General features: G+C 48.2%; 1 protein-coding gene across 1 annotated transcript; it reads right to left on the bottom strand.

Moving 5' to 3' along the window:
* Nucleotides 1–3728: 3728 nt before the first annotated feature.
* Nucleotides 3729–18774, bottom strand: slc44a1b (solute carrier family 44 member 1b; the record flags this gene model as incomplete). The annotated part of the gene is made up of 15 exons (XM_047024227.1): nucleotides 3729–4408; nucleotides 5749–5847; nucleotides 7130–7366; nucleotides 7576–7713; nucleotides 7916–7999; nucleotides 8481–8637; nucleotides 9299–9467; nucleotides 9909–10095; nucleotides 10183–10331; nucleotides 10438–10527; nucleotides 11764–11933; nucleotides 12140–12233; nucleotides 13384–13520; nucleotides 18061–18203; nucleotides 18757–18774. Coding segments are annotated over 15 exons (1896 nt in total), but the record flags the coding sequence as incomplete, so codon positions are not given.
* Nucleotides 18775–18776: the final 2 nt, after the last annotated feature.

Here is an 18776-nt window from a genome sequence, read left to right as displayed (position 1 = left end):
TTTTGCTTGGACTTCGTCAATCTCAGTTACTTGCCAATTCACTTGTGACAAGAATAAACGGAACAGTTTCCAACAACTAAAAGAATGCTGACTCATATCTCAAAAAACTGTGTCTGAGTAAAGCTATTGTTCTATCTGTTAGTTCTGTGTTAAGTCACGTGGATCTAATGCCATTATATATTCACACCCTATAAAGATGGATCTCCAGTCAAAGAGCAGGAGATGTGCATTCTAAAAACATGCAAGTCGTCTACGGTCCTTTGTTTTGAGTGGCTACTGGCTTTACAATACTTTTTGAGTAGGGCTTTCTGCCTCTTATTAACGGAAGCGAACGAAGCAGACCTCAAGTGTTGCAGCTGTTTCTAGAGCACCTTGCTGTTGCAGCTGTCGAAAAATATAGATGAAAAATGACACTGACACGAAACCACACGTTTGCACAGCGTGGTTTTCGGCGTGCAATAGTGTGTTGAATCGTCTTTGGATTCAGTACCTGTAGAGTTTGGCAAACAGAACGGCGTGGTTTGTGAGTGGCGGAGTTCTCTGTACAGTCGATCATAAATAAAAAATAAAAGTTGTCGCCTTGGGTCCTTTCCACACACGTCCCCCGCATCTGGTCAAAATCCATGTCGATTTCTGTCCGTGCGGTGCGTTCCTTATCGGACGCGCGTATCAACCTTTTCACTCAAAAAAACATTTCAAAAGTGAAAAAAATGCATTTCCTCCAGACCGCGAGCGACTGGTCTATCTGATTACGTTCTAATCACAACGGATTCAAGAGACGTGAGTAGAAAGGGCCCAGTCATTCTGGAATGGAAATGTCAACCCAGTGATTTAGTTGAATAATCTTGGTCTTCTGTAACAGACTCATAATTGAGTTACACAGTTTTCAGTTGACTTAATACGGTTTGTTCAGTAGCCTATGTCCATTATGAATTCACTGAGTGTGCTTACAGTGGTTTATATACTTTTTTTTCCAGTATGCTCACTAGGAACGTTTCTTGCTTAAACATTAAATAGAATTTCTATATCATACTGACTGACCAAGCTAAGACATGTTAAACTTGTTTTATTTATTTACATATGTGAAATTTATCTCGATGTTGAAAGAAACACCATATTAGTAGTGCAGTCCTAACATGCTTTGCGCATTTAGAATCTTGTGGCAATGAGTTCAGTTTGACCATTTTCAACACACATGCTCTTAATATTTCATAGCTAATTCTTAGTGTACGGTCTAGTGTATTTCCGGAGAGAGGTCCCCGGACAGTCTAGTTCGTCTTCCTGTATTTAAACACACGATGTTTTGTGGATGATGTTTTTTTCACCCCTGCAGAGAGAGACTGATGATGAAAGGTTGTCATGACAACAGTCACAGCCGTCCCGCTCCCGGTAACACCCGACCTCGTCACATCACAACATCATAACACACAGGATACTTATTCAGTCTTTACAACATATTGTTAAAACTTTCATTACGAAAACAACTGCATACATCTTAATGACCCATTCGTACCATTCTGAACCTCTTAACACAAAAACAAAATGTAGTACCTTCTCTTTCTAGTAAAACAAAGAAAAGAGAAAGAAAAATAGGGATAATGTTCTTCAGTCGCTCTGGTAGTTGGCCCTTTATGGGCTTAACAGACATACATATAACAGCTGAAAAGAAAAATGGGGGCTTTCTTTAAGGCTTACAACAACCCAATTCATGCCCTCAATCCAAGAGGTGTTGAAGTGGGGAGCAGGGACTAACACCAGGAGATGCTATCTTGCTACTACCCCCCCCCCCCCCCACACACACACACCCACACACACTCCACCCTCGCCAAACAAACTAGACACACTACGTCAGGAGAAATGGTCTAGACAAAATGAAAACGCATGTAGGAAGACTTATTTGTAGCAGTTAATACCGACAGAGTTATGTTATTGCTCACTGCGCTATCTACTGGCATCTCCACAGGGTCCACCAAGTTCTGCATGACTTCCTCTAATGACAACACATCGACTCAGCACTCATAACAACTGTGGCGTTCACGATGTTGTGCTGCTAAGCTTTCACCATCCATTCACTGGAGCCGGACTGCCCTGGAGATCTACCCTCCTGTAGGTTTACACTCCAACCCTGCTCCTAGAGATCTACCCTCCTGGAGGGTTACACTCCAACCCTGCTCCTAGAGATCTACCCTCCTGGAGGGTTACACTCCAACCCTGCTCCTAGAGATCTACCCTCCTGGAGGGTTACACTCCAACCCTGCTCCTAGAGATCTACTGTCCTGGAGGTTTACACTCCAACCCTGCTCCTGGAGATCTACTGTCCTGGAGGTTTACACTCCAACCCTGCTGCTAGAGATCTACCCTCCTGGAGGTTTACACTCCAACCCTGCTGCTAGAGATCTACCCTCCTGGAGGGTTGCACTCAAACCCCAGTTATATAGCTTACAAACCAGCTAATTATAAGAATCAGGTGTGCTGGATTAGGGTCGGAATGAACATTTAGAGCAAAGTGTTTCTCCAGGAGCAGTTAGACTACCCTGCACTAAAGCAACTGTACACAGGAACACAGATCTGATATTTCAGTAAGTTAACCGTGTGGATACCTTTCAGATTCAATAATTGTACCTTTTAAATCGCTTTTTATTCACTTAATTGAATGGGTTTCCTCTCTGAAAAGTGGAGATGCCAGTTCATTCATGAGATTCTAACAGGAAGTTTGACGTTCTGAGGGCAGAGAGTGGCGTCGGAGAGTTCCGACACCGGGGGAAGAGAGAACTAACATCTCACTGCGCCTTTCAAACCAGGTTAGATGTCAATCAATCCCAATCAGGACAGAGGAGTTGCATTAATGGAGACAGGAGTATCGATCACCTGTACCACGGCACTAAACGGATCCATTGTCTCGGTGCTTAAGACAAGGCTCACACTATCCAGCTCTATTGAGCACTTCCTGTCAGCGACTCATGTTCAACCAATCAAAGTTCCACCTCGAACCTCCGTCCATCCTTCCCCATCCAACATGAAGGTGTGTTCTCCATGGCCCTGTGAAGATCTGAAGGGAGTGGATGGGTCTGAGCAACAAGGTCCGGTCCATGTAGCTAACCAGGCGGCTGGAGCCAGTCTTGGCCTGCTGCTACCTTGTCCCCATCACAGTCCTTTCAGATCTGAGGGGCTGTCAGGCCAAATAGTGTCCTAGGGCCAAATAGTGTCCTACCTGACATCACAATGCCGTTCCGAAGCAAGGACGCGTCCGTTGCTATGCCGACCTTAAATTCCTGAGATATTTACGCGTTCTAGCAGGAAACTGTCATGGTTGCTATACTGGTTACTAGGTAGGAAGTTTTGTATTTAGGCTTATGTAAACCAGTTTATTCTACTCTACTATTTAAAGTTTTCACTCGTTTGATAGCTAGTGCTAGCTGGCAAATTGTTTTCGTCAAAAGAATTCACTTATTTAGCATCAATTTTAACAGACCGGGAAGGCAACACGTATAGTATTCTACCTGCGCGCGTTGCTGTCTCAGGAATGTTGAACGAGTGAAAACTTTAAATAGTAGAGTAGAATAAACTGGTTTAAATAAGCCTAAATACAAAACTAGTAACCAGTATAGCAACCATGACAGTTTCCTGCTAGCACGCGTAAATATCTCAGGAATTTAAGGTCGGCATAGCGACGGACGCGTCCTTGCTTCGGAACGGCATTGTGACGTCAGGTAGGACACTATTTGGCCCTAGGACACTATTTGGCCTGACAGGGCCACTAAGGAGAGTCATGCTCGGACCCAGATTCTCACACCGTCACCGTCCCTCTAACATGATTGGGCCTTGTCTGTTTTGTGTTTTGTTTACAGAAAAATCAACAGCTGTCAACGAAGATAATCAGATAAAAAGAGAATGAAAGAAAGCTGAAAAAAAAAGACTTATCAACACTCATTCTAATAAAAACACTCCTTCATGACTGAACAACAATTCCAAGTGAGTGTTTCCATACTCAAGTTCAGTGGTTGATTAAAACACACATCTAAGTGCTTCATAGTCGCATGACAGATGAGTGAGCTGACTCAGCAGTAGCCGAGATCAGAGAAAAAGCTAACTCGCTATGCCAAAACGTTAACCAAAAGTGACTTTTTAGTACTGTGTTTGACTAAATGGCAACCGTTTACTTTTAGTCTTATAAAAAAGGACATCCCTACGAAAAATGCATCAGCCTTTTAAAATATGCAGCGCTTCAATATAAAGTGCTTCATTACATCGTTATTTTTTTTTTTTACAATTTCTTATTAAAATATTGTATTCCCTTGAGTGAAACCATAGTAAACATGTTACACATTGGTAAAAATAAACATTTTGGAATGTCTTTTTAAAAAGTCCCATTTGGTGATTTTGGTCAAGCTGAACTTGTTCCTGGGGCCTGGAAAAGCAAAGTTATTCACGTCTCATTAATCTGTTCACAGCAGCTCACGGAGTCACTGACAGTCTCTGGATGAAAGGATAGGATGAGTGAAAAAGACGGGTTGGAAATTGCTCTCGGATGCAGTTAGATGAAGTTAATGTAGAAGGAGATGGATGCGGAAGCCATGCAGTGGAGCAGTGAAGAGGTTAGTGTCCGATCTATCTTGAAACCAAAAGACTGAATGTTCTTTGAGAGAGGCAGGTATGGGAAAACACGGCCCTATCCTTGAGTTCACTGGTGTTTCCCTCGAAAACATAAATCTGATCCTTCGCTTGACGCTTGTTAGCTTCCTGATTCTGCAGTTCGACAGTCGTCATCTAGTCTTTCATACAATTTCACAAACGATTACCAGTCTGGGGAAACTGGGGCTGTAGATATACTGTGTCTAGCATTTTATACATCACCAAACATGCAGCTCATCGTTTTCACTCTGGATTCAACAGGATGGCTAAACGTCCAAGTGAACAGAAAAGCTGAGCCATGGTGCCCCCTAGCCACCGTGGTAACTCCAGCTTATGCATCACTTTGTGTAATGCAGCTGCATGCTGGGTAGGCAGACGAGATGAGTCATAGCACTCCACCTATTGGCCCCTGACTCTGTTGATGTTTGTGGCCGGCGCCTCAAGGAGGGGGGCCCCTACCCCCCCCCCCCCCCCACACCAGTCTGACAGCTTATTATCTGCATCACTAGACACAGCCCCCTCTCGTCCTAAAAGCACCATGGTGATGATAAGGCTGGAAGAGAGGAAACGCACCCTATACACACAGGGGCCACAGTTCGCGGTTCAAGATAGTCAGGAAGTAACAGTGAAAAAAACAAATAAAAAGTAAAAATAAAAAGTAGTCATTAAAAAGTCCCCACCCCCAAAACAAAAACACAAAACCCTCCAAAAAAAGGAAATGAAATGAAAAATGCTGAAAGCAGTTTCGCTGTGAGTGGTGAGTGCGTGGTGTTAGCACGGTGTTAGCACGTGCTAGCATGCGTCCGAGGGCATGCGTCGGGGGGAGGGTTGCCATGCAGAGACGGAGGCGCTGGGCGAGGCGGGCGAGGGGCCGGGCTCTTGGAGGAGGGTGGCGAACAGGAAGAGCGTGGAAGTGGGCAGGTACACGCACAGGAAGATGACCATGTCCTCGGTCAGGCAGAGGACTAGGGCGCTGGGCTCCGACAGGGCCCAGTCCACCAGGACGCCCACCATCAGGTAGTACACGTGGAACCCCTGCTGGTCGTCCCACTCCCCGCCTCCTCCGTCCAACCCCACGCCAGCGCCCGCCTCCCCGCCCCCTCCGCTGTCACTCACCATGGGTTTCATCTCCGCCCCCTCCGACACCACCTCTTTGGGCCGGCTCCTCCCACGCTCCACCACGCGTTCTAGCTTCCTGCTGTTCTCCACAAACTCCTGCAAGGGGCGGTAGAGAGCAGTTACAGACCACAACACACTGCAGCCGGGGCGTGGTTCTGGCTGAGGGGGGGTTGGGAGGGGGGGTCCAGGTGGAGAGGAGCAGGACTGCATTTACCACATTTAAAAAAACTGAAAAACGGCGCTGAACAGGCGCAATTAATTCAATATTTTTTTTCTCCTTTCTACCATGTCAACGACAAGACTATCTTTGAAGTTGTTGGGTTTTGAACAGGGAGGCAGATAACAGCTCAGCATGAGCCTGTCAGAGTCCACCAACCAGCTCCCACTAAAGATGCTCAAGGTAGTGAGCCAGATCAAACAAGACACTCCACATATCTGCATATCTCCCCCCTCACCCCCTCACCCTCCACCTCCTCACCCCGCCCTGCCTGACGAGTTAGCTGACAGCGTATCTGAAGGGAACATCTGACGTTCCAAGAGAAAAAGACTGTCAGACTCGTTTGACCGTCCTTGGGAGTTTTGGAAGCATGCAGGCAGCAGCCAGACTACCAGAGGCAGAGATGCAAAGAAGAAATAAATAAGTTAGATAGATAGAGATAAACACATATAAATAGATAGAGACAGGCAGAGAGAGAGAAAGGGAGAACAAAGAGACAGATATACAGGCAGTCAGCACTCCACCCCTCACCATCAGGGCCTTGTCCATGTAGAACTCCCTTCACCCTCCCTCCCTCGCTCCACCCTCCCTCGCTCCACCCTCCCTCGCTCCACCCTCCCTCGTTCCACCCCTCACCATCAGGGCCTTGTCCATGTAGAACTCCCTTCACCCTCCCTCCCTTGCTCCACCCTCCCTTGTTCCACCCCTCACCATCAGGGCCTTGTCCATGTAGAACTTCGTTCACCCTCCCTCCCTCGCTCCACCCTCCCTCGTTCCACCCCTCACCATCAGGGCCTTGTCCATGTAGAACTCCCTTCACCCTCCCTCCCTCGCTCCACCCTCCCTCGTTCCACCCCTCACCATCAGGGCCTTGTCCATGTAGAACTCCCTTCACCCTCCCTCCCTCGCTCCACCCTCCCTCGTTCCACCCCTCACCATCAGGGCCTTGTCCATGTAGAACTCCCTTCACCCTCCCTCCCTCGCTCCACCCTCCCTCGTTCCACCCCTCACCATCAGGGCCTTGTCCATGTAGAACTCCCTTCACCCTCCCTCCCTCGCTCCACCCTCCCTCGTTCCACCCCTCACCATCAGGGCCTTGTCCATGTAGAACTCCCTTCACCCTCCCTCCCTCGCTCCACCCTCCCTCGTTCCACCCCTCACCATCAGGGCCTTGTCCATGTAAAACTCCCTGCCTGGCGTGCCGTCGTTGTACTTGGTGTCGATGGCGAAGCACAGGAAAAGCACGTCCACCACGATCTCGAAGATGGACAGGAAGCAGTGGGCCACCAGGAAGGAGAACAGACACACGATGATGAGGGGCAGCACCCACTCTGTGTAGTCCCTCTGGTAGTTCAGCAACAGCACGCCAGCGAAGGCCGTAGACGTCACGATCAGGACCTGGCGGGTCACAGGGACAATGGTTACAATCATGGATGTGCTATGTATTATTTTTTTTTAAAAATCATTTATTTTGCGACTTTTTTTTACATTCGACACGTTCGCTGACCCAGCATTTCACACTTGAGTTATTGAGCTTTTATGCCCACATGACCAGCGTCCTTGTCACATGACCAGCGTCCTCGCCACACGACCAGCGCACTCCTCACCTTGCCCAGGAAGAGAACGAAGTCGCCCACGGCGTTGATGGCCGCCACCCGCAGAGCGTTCTCCACCAGGATGACGAAGGCATCGCGAGCAGATGTGCAGAAACTGGTGCTGTTGATGGCTGTGGCCGCGTACGCGTTCTACAGGAACAAGACCCAGATCCAAGTCATCAAATAAATACATGTATAGACTGGTGTTCTCACAGACCAGCTTGAGAATCTTTCAATCTTCAGCAGCACTTTAAATGTGTCCTGTCGCTCCTCCCCTCCCCTCCTCTCCCCACCTCCCCTCCCCTCTCCTCCCCTTGCCTCCCAGGTGACAGACAGAGAGAGAAAACTGTACCTGATTCAGATAGTTGAGGCACTTCTCCAGGCACCACAGACAGCAGATGCAGGTCTTCAGCATGCAGCGAGCACAAGCGTTCTCCTGGGAGGGGAAACACAGAGAGTAAGAGAGGGACAACTGGGAGGGGCTCTTGACAGCTAAGGCTCTTTCACACTGTGAAGGGGCCGAACTGCCCTGGTTAAGGGGCCACACTGCCCTGGTTAAGGGGCCACACTGCCCTGGTTAAGGGGCCACACTGCCCTGGTTAAGGGGCCACTCTGCCCTGGTTAAGGGGCCACACTGCCCTGGTTAAGGGGCCACTCTGCCCTGGTTAAGGGGGCCACACTGCCCTGGTTATGGGGCCACACTGCCCTGGTTAAGGGGCCACACTGCCCTGGTTAAGGGGCCACACTGCCCTAGTTAGGGGGCCACACTGCCCTGGTTAAGGGGCCACACTGGTCTGGTTAAGGGGCCACTCTGCCCTGGTTAGGGGGCCACACTGGTCTGGTTAGGGGGCCACACTGCCCTGGTTAAGGGGCCACACTGGTCTGGTTAGGGGGCCACACTGGTCTGGTTACGGTACCTTTCCTTTGAGTTGGTTGTGGATGTACATGAGGAAGAGGCGGGGGATCTTCACCAGGGTGATGATGAAGGAGCCTTTGGCCACCGTGCCAAGGTGGTACCTCACCAGGCGCAGCACCGAGGACAGGATGGGCGTGACCGGGAGGCGGCCCTTATCCCTGGGGGCGGGGCCAAGGGAGAGGGACATGAGCCAAGAAGGAGGAGGCAGGAAGGAGGAGGTGAAGAGAGAGGGGCCAGAGGGAAGACAGTCCATAGAGGAAAAGGTGGAAGTGGTAGATACGGTACATACGTCTATACGTTGCATTGCATGTCATGTGCAGTGAAGATCTAGCAGTGTACCTAGTAAAGTAGTATGTGAAGTGTAGCTAGCAGTGTGTCTAGTGAAGTGTAGCTAGCAGTGTACCTGGTGAAGTGTAGCTAGCAGTGTGTCTAGTGAAGTGTAGCTAGCAGTGTGTCTAGTGAAGTGTAGATAGCAGTGTACCTGGTGAAGTGTAGCTAGCAGTTAGTCTAGTGAAGTGTAGCTAGCAGTGTACCTGGTGAAGTGTAGCTAGCAGTGTCCCTGGTGAAGTGTAGCTAGCAGTGTACCTGGTGAAGTGTAGCTAGCAGTGTACCTGGTGAAGTGTAGCTAGCAGTGTACCCAGTGAAGTGTAGCTAGCAGTGTACCCGGTGAAGTGTAGCTAGCAGTGTACCCGGTGAAGTGTAGCTAGCAGTGTACCTGGTGAAGTGTAGCTAGCAGTGTACCTGGTGAAGTGTAGCTAGCAGTGTACCTGGTGAAGTGTAGCTAGCAGTGTACCTGGTGAAGTGTAGCTAGCAGTGTACCTGGTGAAGTAGTATGTGACCACAGCCCCGGCCACGGTCATCTGCTGGCAGGCCAGGATGAACTCGCTGATCCAGATGAGGCCCACAGCGTGGTACCAGGTCAGGTACTGCAGCGCCCCCGTCAGGCGGAACTCTGTAAGGCCAGTCTCCTCGTTCTGGATCGGGTTCCCTGATGGGGGAGAGGGAGAGGGAGGGGGGAGCAGAGATTGGAATGTATATTTGATGTCCTGGTGTGCTATGAATGTACCTTGGGTTCTGTGACGCTTTTCAAAAAAGTTTAATAATTGGTGTGCCTGAGGGCAGGTTGTTTAGCGACTGAACCCTCTAAAAACTCCCCTTAAATCCACATCCTGTTTGTGTTCCTGGTAGGACTGCATGTGTGCTCTCCCTTCACTCCTCCTGATTTTAGTCTATTCTTGATTCTTGTTCATCTCACCTCTTTTTGTCTCTTATTTCACACTCATTTTCATACTTTTCTATCCACCTTCCGGAGAATCCCTCCGCCTCACCCGCCACCCCCCTTCCTCCTCCTGTGTTCTCCCCCTCACTGGCCCCATGTCCCCTCCCACCCCCGTCCTCCTCGCCACCCCACAGCCTCCTTCCTCCTCACCGGTGGTCCCTAGGAAAAGCAGCACCAGGATCCAGTAGAGCCAGAAGACCACCAGGGCCAGGAAGGTGCAGAAGGGCTGCAGGGTGAGCAGGGGCAGGTGGATGAACACCTTCCCAGCCACATGGAACAGGGCGATGGTGAGGGCCACGCGCTTTCTCATGAAGAGCATCAGCAACAGTAGGATCACCTGGGGAGGGAGGGGGTGTACAGGGGGGGGATTCAGATTTCAGATTTCAGATTCTAGCATCCTCCCTCAGCCTGTCTGTATACTCACGGTGAAGACGGTGGCAGCAATGGCGTACACCAGCAGACCTTGGACGTTGTCCCTGGTCACCTCTTCTTCCTCATTGTCCTCTTTGGTGGACGTGTTGTTGGCCGTTAACCGGTGGTCGATGTACAGCCACCACAGAACACTGGTGCCCGCTGAAGGCAGAAGCACGGAGACAGATCAAGACAAGAAAACAACTCTGGGAAAGCCAAGTTTGAACCGAACAGGAAGGGACGAGGTGGTGACAGGAAGTGACCTCACCCAGGGAGCCCAGCACCACGAGGGCGGTGAGGATCCAGACGAGCACGGCAGAAATGTAGCGGATGATAACCATCAGGATCATGGACAGAACTGCAACACAACACACACACACACACCATGACACACACCATAACAACACACACACACACACACCATGACACACACCATAACAACACACACACACAGCATGACACACACCATAACAACACACACACACAGCATGACACACACCATAACAACACACACACACAGCATGACACACACCATAACAACACAACACACACACCATAACACACACCATAACAACACACACAGCATGACACACACCATAACAACACAACACACACACACACACCATGACACACACCATAACAACACACACACACACACCATGACACACACCATGACACACACCGTAACAACACAACAACCCAACACACACACCATGACACACACCATGACACACACCGTAACAACACAACAACCCAACACACACACCATGACACACACCGTAACAACACAACAACCCAATACACACACACCATGACACACACCGTAACAACACAACAACCCAACACACCATGACACACATCAACACACACCACATCAGCTTCTTAAGAGCACACCAGTCTCTACACTTATTTAACTTAATACAAACGATTGCAAACAGAAACACACATATCAACACTGGAACACTAGATCCCCCAGAGAAGAAGAAAGCAGAGGTAAGCTGATCACCATCATCATAAAAAAGGTTTAAAAAATTAAAAAATTATAAAACAACAAAAGCTAAATATTGACCTTAAAACCGACCCCAGCATCAGTAAATCACCTAGACCCCCCGAGCCCTTGAACAGACTTCCCAGAACATGTCAGTGACCCGGGGTCTGTCCTTCCCTCCAAACACAAACACTGCTGCGCCACGCAGCCTGAGGGAAGCTCAGAGATGTGATGACTCTGCTTTATTTTCTCCTCAGCTCTGCATTTTCAGACGTTACAGCATGTGCTGACACCTCTCAGAGGTGTCCGCAGAGACAGGCACGAGAGCAGGACCAGCCAGGCCTGTCCCACCGCATCCCTGACAGCATTCATATCAGATGCTCCTTTAAAAAGGTAACAGCTCAGCCAACTCAGTCATCTGAAGATGATCATCATGCAATGCAGGTTCCCACAACAAAACTGCATTAAAATACACCCCAACTCTAAATGTAAAAATTGTTGAGCGCAAAGGTTTTTTTTGTTGTTGTTTGAATGTAACCCCCTAAAATCTCCCATGAATCCCCAATCCTGGTTCTGAGTGAAGGCGCATGTTGATGAGGTCATCACCTAGCGCCAGCAGACAGAGGCCCACGATGATCTCCTTGCTGGCCATCACTCCCGCGATCAGCCTGTGCAGCATGCTGTTGTCACTCACGAAGGTCACCACCGCCTCGGCGAACTTGGCGTAGCAGGAGATGTCCACTGGCGTGCAGCGGTTGAACACGGGCAACGCTTTGCTGTGATAGGACGAGAGGGAAGGGTCGAGGGTCAAAGGTCACGACGTAAGGTGTGCAGGGAGATGGGGCAGGAAGTGGTGGGGTGGTTGGGGGAGACAGGGCAGGGATTGTATCCTTAACTCAGAGGAATATAGAGGTTGGCAAAGTCCACCGTGTTAATCATGGGGAACACAGGAGCATTCGTTTCAATTCAGGGATCCTCCTACCTGGGTGGGACTGGAAGTTTAGGACATTTGTCGAATCTGTCAGGATGTCCTGGGTATTTATGACCGGCCAGTTCATAGGAACACAGCTCAGACCCTGAGACAGAAACCACAAACAGAAGGAGGAGAATGAACAACAAGAATAGTAAAAAATCATATTAATACAAGAAAAAAAATATTACAATACGCTTTTTGTACGTTGCTTTGAATAAAAGCATCTGCTTCATAAAAAAAATTATAATGTTTATAATTTTTTGTTTGTTGCTTTTCCTGCTTTGTTGGATAGTGACAGTTTAAGAAAGACAGGAAAGGCAGGGGGAGAGAGAGGGCCTGTCATGTTTATTCTGATGTAAACCCCGCCATGTCTGTGAAAAAGCAGAAATCTGCATAAACCTCGAGCTGCCAACCGTGTACAGTAAGTTACAATTCGCATTTCAGTCCATCTGGCAGTAGACATGGTGGCAGGGGAAGGATGGGCTAGGCTGGCACAAAACAATGGCATCCATACAGTCAGGCGAGGTACCAGGCTTAATGGTGTCTTTGTTAATTTAGTTCGCTCTACACATGTGCCAAGGTGCCCTCAGTGCCAGACAGCAAGACTGTGTGTGTGTGTGTGGGTGTTACTGTGTGAGTACAATATGTATGCGTGTCTCTGTGTTGACAATGTGTTTGTGTGTACAGTATGTGTATCTCTGTGTGTGTATTTCTGTGTGTGTGTGTGTGTGTGTGTGTGTGTGTGTGTGTGTGTGTGTGTGTGTGTGTGTGTGTGTGTGTGTGTGTGTGTGTGTGTGTGTGGTGAATGAAAGGACAGTATTAAGGGACGATGGCACGCCAGGTCACGGACATGTCACTCTGTGTGGAAAGCGTTTGTCGTCCCCGAGGAAGGCAGTCAGTGATTCACTGTCATGACGTCGGGGTTAGTCTCTGTAGCAATGTCCTACTGTTGAAAACGAGACATTCCCTTATGATCTCTGCTTTACTGAACTTCAGTTATATTACACTACTTCTAGTACACTACTATTAACTTATATATCTTGGCTAATGGCTAAAAGAGAAGTAGTAGCTAGGTGATATCATTAGCTAAGTAATATTAATACCTAGAAAGTATCAAAGTAATAGCTCATTAATTTTAATAACTAGGTAGGTCGAATACAAAAAGCTAGGTAACAGCTAAGTAATATAAAGCTAGATAATAGCTAAGTGATAGCTAAGTGATAGCTAATGACGGAGGTTCACGCTACACTCACCATTTTGCATCGCAAACCTCTTGAGGTGGTCGTAGGTCTTCATCTCTTCGTAGGGACACAGGGAGACACATAAGGCCATGGATTTGATCTTTCTCTGCACGATGTCGATGTTACAGGGGTCCAGAAAGAATACATACCTGAAGACCAAAACAAACAGACAGCACACTACTAGTACCAGCGAACGGACCACAGACCACGCCATACATGGGAAACACTGATAACATGTTCATTTAGAGACACTTTCATCCATAGTCATGTACAGATGGGGATTTGAACCTGTAAACCTGGGACCTTTGCAATCAGACGTTCAGAGTTATACATCTCTCAAAAGACAGGGCCACCGCCTGCCATTCATAACAACAGGCGGGAACTGGATGATATCTACGGTACTCGACACATTTCTGTCTTGACGGTAATCTGGAAACTTTCTCTGTCAAGTAACTTGCGAAAATCAGCAACCTTTCTCTTGTAATATAATGAAACATATTCATTTACCCAACACCTTTTTACAATACAAAAAGGGATGTAAAACTGCAACCTCTTGACCTGCGGTCAGGTGGCCTAACCACTCAGCTAGAGCTATAAAGCAGAGACTGTTTCCCAACGCAACGAGGAGGAAAAAGTCAGCACAAAACCAGAGCGTAGGCCTCTCACAAGACCTGGGCCTGGCCGAGCCAGTCTGCTGATCTGGAACGCCATCGCTCTCCCCAACCACAACACCTCATTCACTGAGACACGCCAAAAATACCATGTGGTGGGCGGGAAACTTTGGCGGAGGTTGTTGGAACTTGTCCATCCGACTTGGCAGGCGGAGAGGGGAAAGGAACAAGAGCATTTTTCAAATTGTTCACAATGGTCCATCAGCCTGTCCTCATTTGATATACTTAGGGAGACGTGCGTCCACGTTTGACACACACGCAGACACACACACACATGAAACACACACACACACGAGACACATACACACACATGAAACACATACGAGACCCACACAAACACGAGCCAAACACACAGACACACAAACAAATAAATGCATCCAGCACAGGTCTGCACGCACAAACACACACCCCATTGTCCCGTGTGTCCGTAACATACAGTCGAGCAGACAAGACACAGAGCAGGCAGTAAACAGAGCTGTCTACATGATGACACACTGAATTACTGCCCCGACTGATGACAATAGACCTCACAAACAGCCTTCCATCCGTCTGGCTTGGTCACAGGTGAACACGCCCTGGCAGAGCGACACGAGACAGGCCACTCAGACCAGCACCACAACTGCATCCAGACACGCTACATCACAAGTCCGCCTCTCGTTCCAGATGGGAGGAGTTTAAGGGAAAACAGGAAGTAAGGAGGAAAAGATCTTTACTGGGAGAGAGGAGTGGGGGCAGATCTGGTATTACACAACCATATACATACCGACACATAGAAACTATATACACACCTACCCACACAGACAACTACACTAGCATTTAGGCTCACACACACACACACATCTACACTGCAATACACACCTACACCAACACTAGCATACACACGACACATCTACCCATACAGACAACTACACTAGTACTCATACACATAGGATTTTGTTCCTGGTATGTTTGGCATGCTATGTGTCCTTGGCATGTTGCTGGTATGTTCTTGGTATGGTAGGGTCACTTGATGATATCAAGTATCAACCAGCCAGACTTTGTTTTGGGTGGTGGTGTTGTCGTGGTGACGCCAGCCTCCATCAGACAGGGCGGCTGGAGGGAATGTCTCTGTGTCTGCCCTTGGCCCTTACCCCTCCTGTTTCCCTGAAGCACACTCTGGCTTTACAGCATGGGGCAGGGGAGCTTACTCCACTGACTTACTTTAAACCGAGCCGTCTGGACAGTGTCGAGCACAACTTCGTCGGCTGAACTAGGCACCCTGAACACCATGGGAACACTGCTGATTTCCTCATAGAAGGGCAAAAGGGGTATTTTAACCGTAGTTATATTCTGCTGCCTAATGACCGGAAAACGCAGATACATCAAATGACAGCTGATGAGAGATGGAAGGAAAAGGAGGAAGAGATCTGGAGAGGTAAAGTAAGTGAGTGGACTAGGAGAGAGAGAGAGGGGTAGGGGAGAGAGAGAGCGAGAGAGAGAGAGAGAGAGAGAGAGAGAGAGAGAGAGAGAGAGAGAGAGAGAGAGAGAGAGAGAGAGAGAGAGAGAGAGAGGGGGGGGTAGGGGAGGTAGAGAGAGAGAGAGAGGTAGGGGAGGTAGAGAGAGAGAGAGAGAGAGAGAGAGAGAGGTAGGGGAGGTAGAGAGAGAGAGAGAGAGGTAGGGGAGGTAGAGAGAGAGAGAGAGGTAGGGGAGGTAGAGAGAGAGAAGTAGGGGAGGTAGAGAGAGAGTGGACCATGGGAGGTAGAGAAGGGGAGAGGATTGACAGCTCTGTAGTCCTTAATTAAATACCATGACAGTTGAATTCTTCAGCATCAGGTGGTGAGTGCTCACGGCAAGCCCAAGAAGTCAATACCTCACACCCTCTCCTAGCCACTGAGGGTGTGTGTGTGTGTGTGTGTGTAGGACCTTGACTGGTAAAGAAACCTCAAACACACTACGCCAATCACACACAGGAACCCACCAGCACCTAGCTGCTAATCCACAAGGATCGCCGTGAGAGAATGTGTGTGTGTGCGCCATTAATAGTTCATCCTTGTGAGACCTGTCAAAGTGCAGTAATGACCACATAACTGCCTGCTAATGCGGTGCTCATGAATCAGAGAAGCTAGCCTGGTGACCCCAACAGATTCCTAGCTCCTATGGAAACACTGCTGTGGATGAAAGAACATACATCTGCCACTCTTCATGCACGCTGGACGAAGATCCGAACAGACATATATACGTCTATATATACGTATACGTAGTATATACGTCGTAGAGTTATTAGCAGGAGGACTGAATCTGTCATTAAAATGAGATCACCACCCTGTGAGACTGGCTGTAGAAAGAGAGAGTGTTATGTACTGTTCAGGCAAGCAATGTGCTGTATGAGTGTCTCGCTTCACTCTGGGTACATCAACATGTTTGCATCCTCCTCTCAAGAGCAGAGACACAGGTATTATGTCCAGGCTCCATCGGTATAAATAACAGCTGGGAAAACACATTCACTTCCAAGAACCAACGACCGACATCGTCATTTAAAAAGATGAGAAATGTCTGATGTGACCACACCGCATTTAACTGACTCTCCAAACAGCTCATGAACTTTTAAGCAGAGCAATTTTAAATCCCTTTTCTTCTCTCCTCTCTCAAGCTGAAGAAAGAAATGAGCATGAGAGGGGGGTGGTGACTACGGTGTGTGGCACTAGCCAAGCATTAAACGCACATTAGGAAGTCTAACAGGGAGGTGGAGGGAACCTTTTTCCGGATATGCAAATGCAACAGACTGGAATACCTGTCTACCTCAGGGAACCCACACACAGAGTAGTGTGTATCAGTTGGTTCACCTCGTCTGCATGTCCTTAGCAAAGTATCCAAGAAAGTATCCAAGGTCTTTCATTATTCACATGCACCTTGGCTTCAATCCGACTTCGACTTTGGTTCTATTCATCCGATGAGCGCGGTTGATGTAGGTAACGTGAATGGCTTTAGCTCAGCGGTAGAGCGTTTGACTGCTGATCGAGAGGTCTCAGGTCCAAATCCTCCCTTGTACGTCTGCTGAACGACCACACCGCTGTTACTGTGGCCTCTTATTTGTCAGTTCAAAACGGTCCTGTGAGCATGAGGTTTAACACAATACTAGAGATTGTAAGGCAGATTTTCTGTGTACATGTACAGCCTAAGTATCTGTAAGGTCAAGAGGTCCTGCAGCAAGGCCTCCTACTGAGCAGAATATAGCACACAGCCCAGACAGTTAGGAGACTGTGAGACAAAACATCTACGAACTGGGACTTGAACGTAAATAACGACCATCTCAGCTGCTGAATGCTCTAGTGTATCAGTGTACTGAAGACCCGTTAAGGAAGTAATTCTGTGCATTCTATATCTGTACTGTCCAACTCATGTATTTAAGCATGGCTGACAGACAGAGTTTCACTAATGCCATCAGTTTGTCTTGAACTGATTGATCCGGGGACTCGACTAATAAACCAAAAGTCAAACTCCTTTACATTGTCGTGACTCCTTCGGCCTGCCTTTCTTCAGATAACCTCCCGATCACAGATGCAATATTCTGTGTGCCACTGGCATCAATTGTAATCATAACTTTACACCCAGTGTCATTGTTGACCAGCACCCTAGTGGAATAAATGGCTATTGGCTGCTGATGACCGTAACACATAACATCAAAAAGTGAAAACCACTGTGAAGCCAAACCAAATCAACATTTATTTGCATAGCCCTTTTAACAAGCAATGTCACAGAGGGCTTCACATTTACCCACAGATCAGCACCTATGGACAGACTCCAAAACCCAGCTGTAAACACTAAGGTAGAGAGACAGAGAGAGAGAGAGAGAGAGAGAGAGAGAGAGAGAGAGAGAGAGAGAGAGAGAGAGAGAGAGCTTGACAATGGAGAGAGAGCTTGATATGACAGAGAGCGAGAGAGAGATTGATATGACAGACAGAGAGAGACAGAGAGAGAGAGAGAGAGAGAGAGAGAGAGAGAGAGAGAGAGAGAGAGAGAGACAGGAATAAAAACTCACTTTTTGTCGGTCTGATCGAGGCCGCTCAACCGGACTCCTTCGATCTGCTCGTTGCGCTGGCCGCACGTGTTCCCGTAGCTGTCATACCCGAAGACGAGGCGCGAGGCTCCCCCAGACACGATGGTGAACCCACAGATACTCCCCTGAGGATGCAAGAGACGCCTTTAGCATTCAAGGAGGCGTCAGGACCGTGGTCCAACACAGCCAGGGGGTGGGGGGGGGGGGTGGGGAACTGCACAGGCACATGCCACGATAGTGGATTCACATCCAACAGTACGTCCACAATAGAAAGCAGTGTTGTTATGAATGTATTCAATCAATTGAATGCTTAAGGTAGCATAAACTGACCTCAAATCACCAAGTAGCCTATTCATGGCTCTCAGTTAATGGAAGTCTAGCTATGTGTCGATCATATCTTCAGATAAAAAGTAGTGTCACTTTGAGACATTTAAGTATGGACAAATTGGTGATGTTCCAGTTAGATGCTAGGATGACTCCCTGGGTGAGACGGTACATAGACTAACAAACCAAAACAGGTGCCACTGGTTGGGTAAAACAAGAGGTCAGACATGTTTATTTGTCCTAATTAGTTGTTTAGATAATTTTGTACATACAGATGTGCAATAGTTTGGATATGTATTTTGTGTATGTTTGATATATATTGTCGTTATAGGTTGTGCCATATTTCTTGCTTACCATGCCGACGCAGAACACAG

This window comes from Hypomesus transpacificus, chromosome 1, assembly GCF_021917145.1.
Source record: "Hypomesus transpacificus isolate Combined female chromosome 1, fHypTra1, whole genome shotgun sequence".
NCBI lineage: Eukaryota > Metazoa > Chordata > Actinopteri > Osmeriformes > Osmeridae > Hypomesus > Hypomesus transpacificus.
The sequence above is the reverse complement of the archived record's forward strand: the minus strand, read 5'-3'. Positions and strand labels throughout refer to the sequence as shown.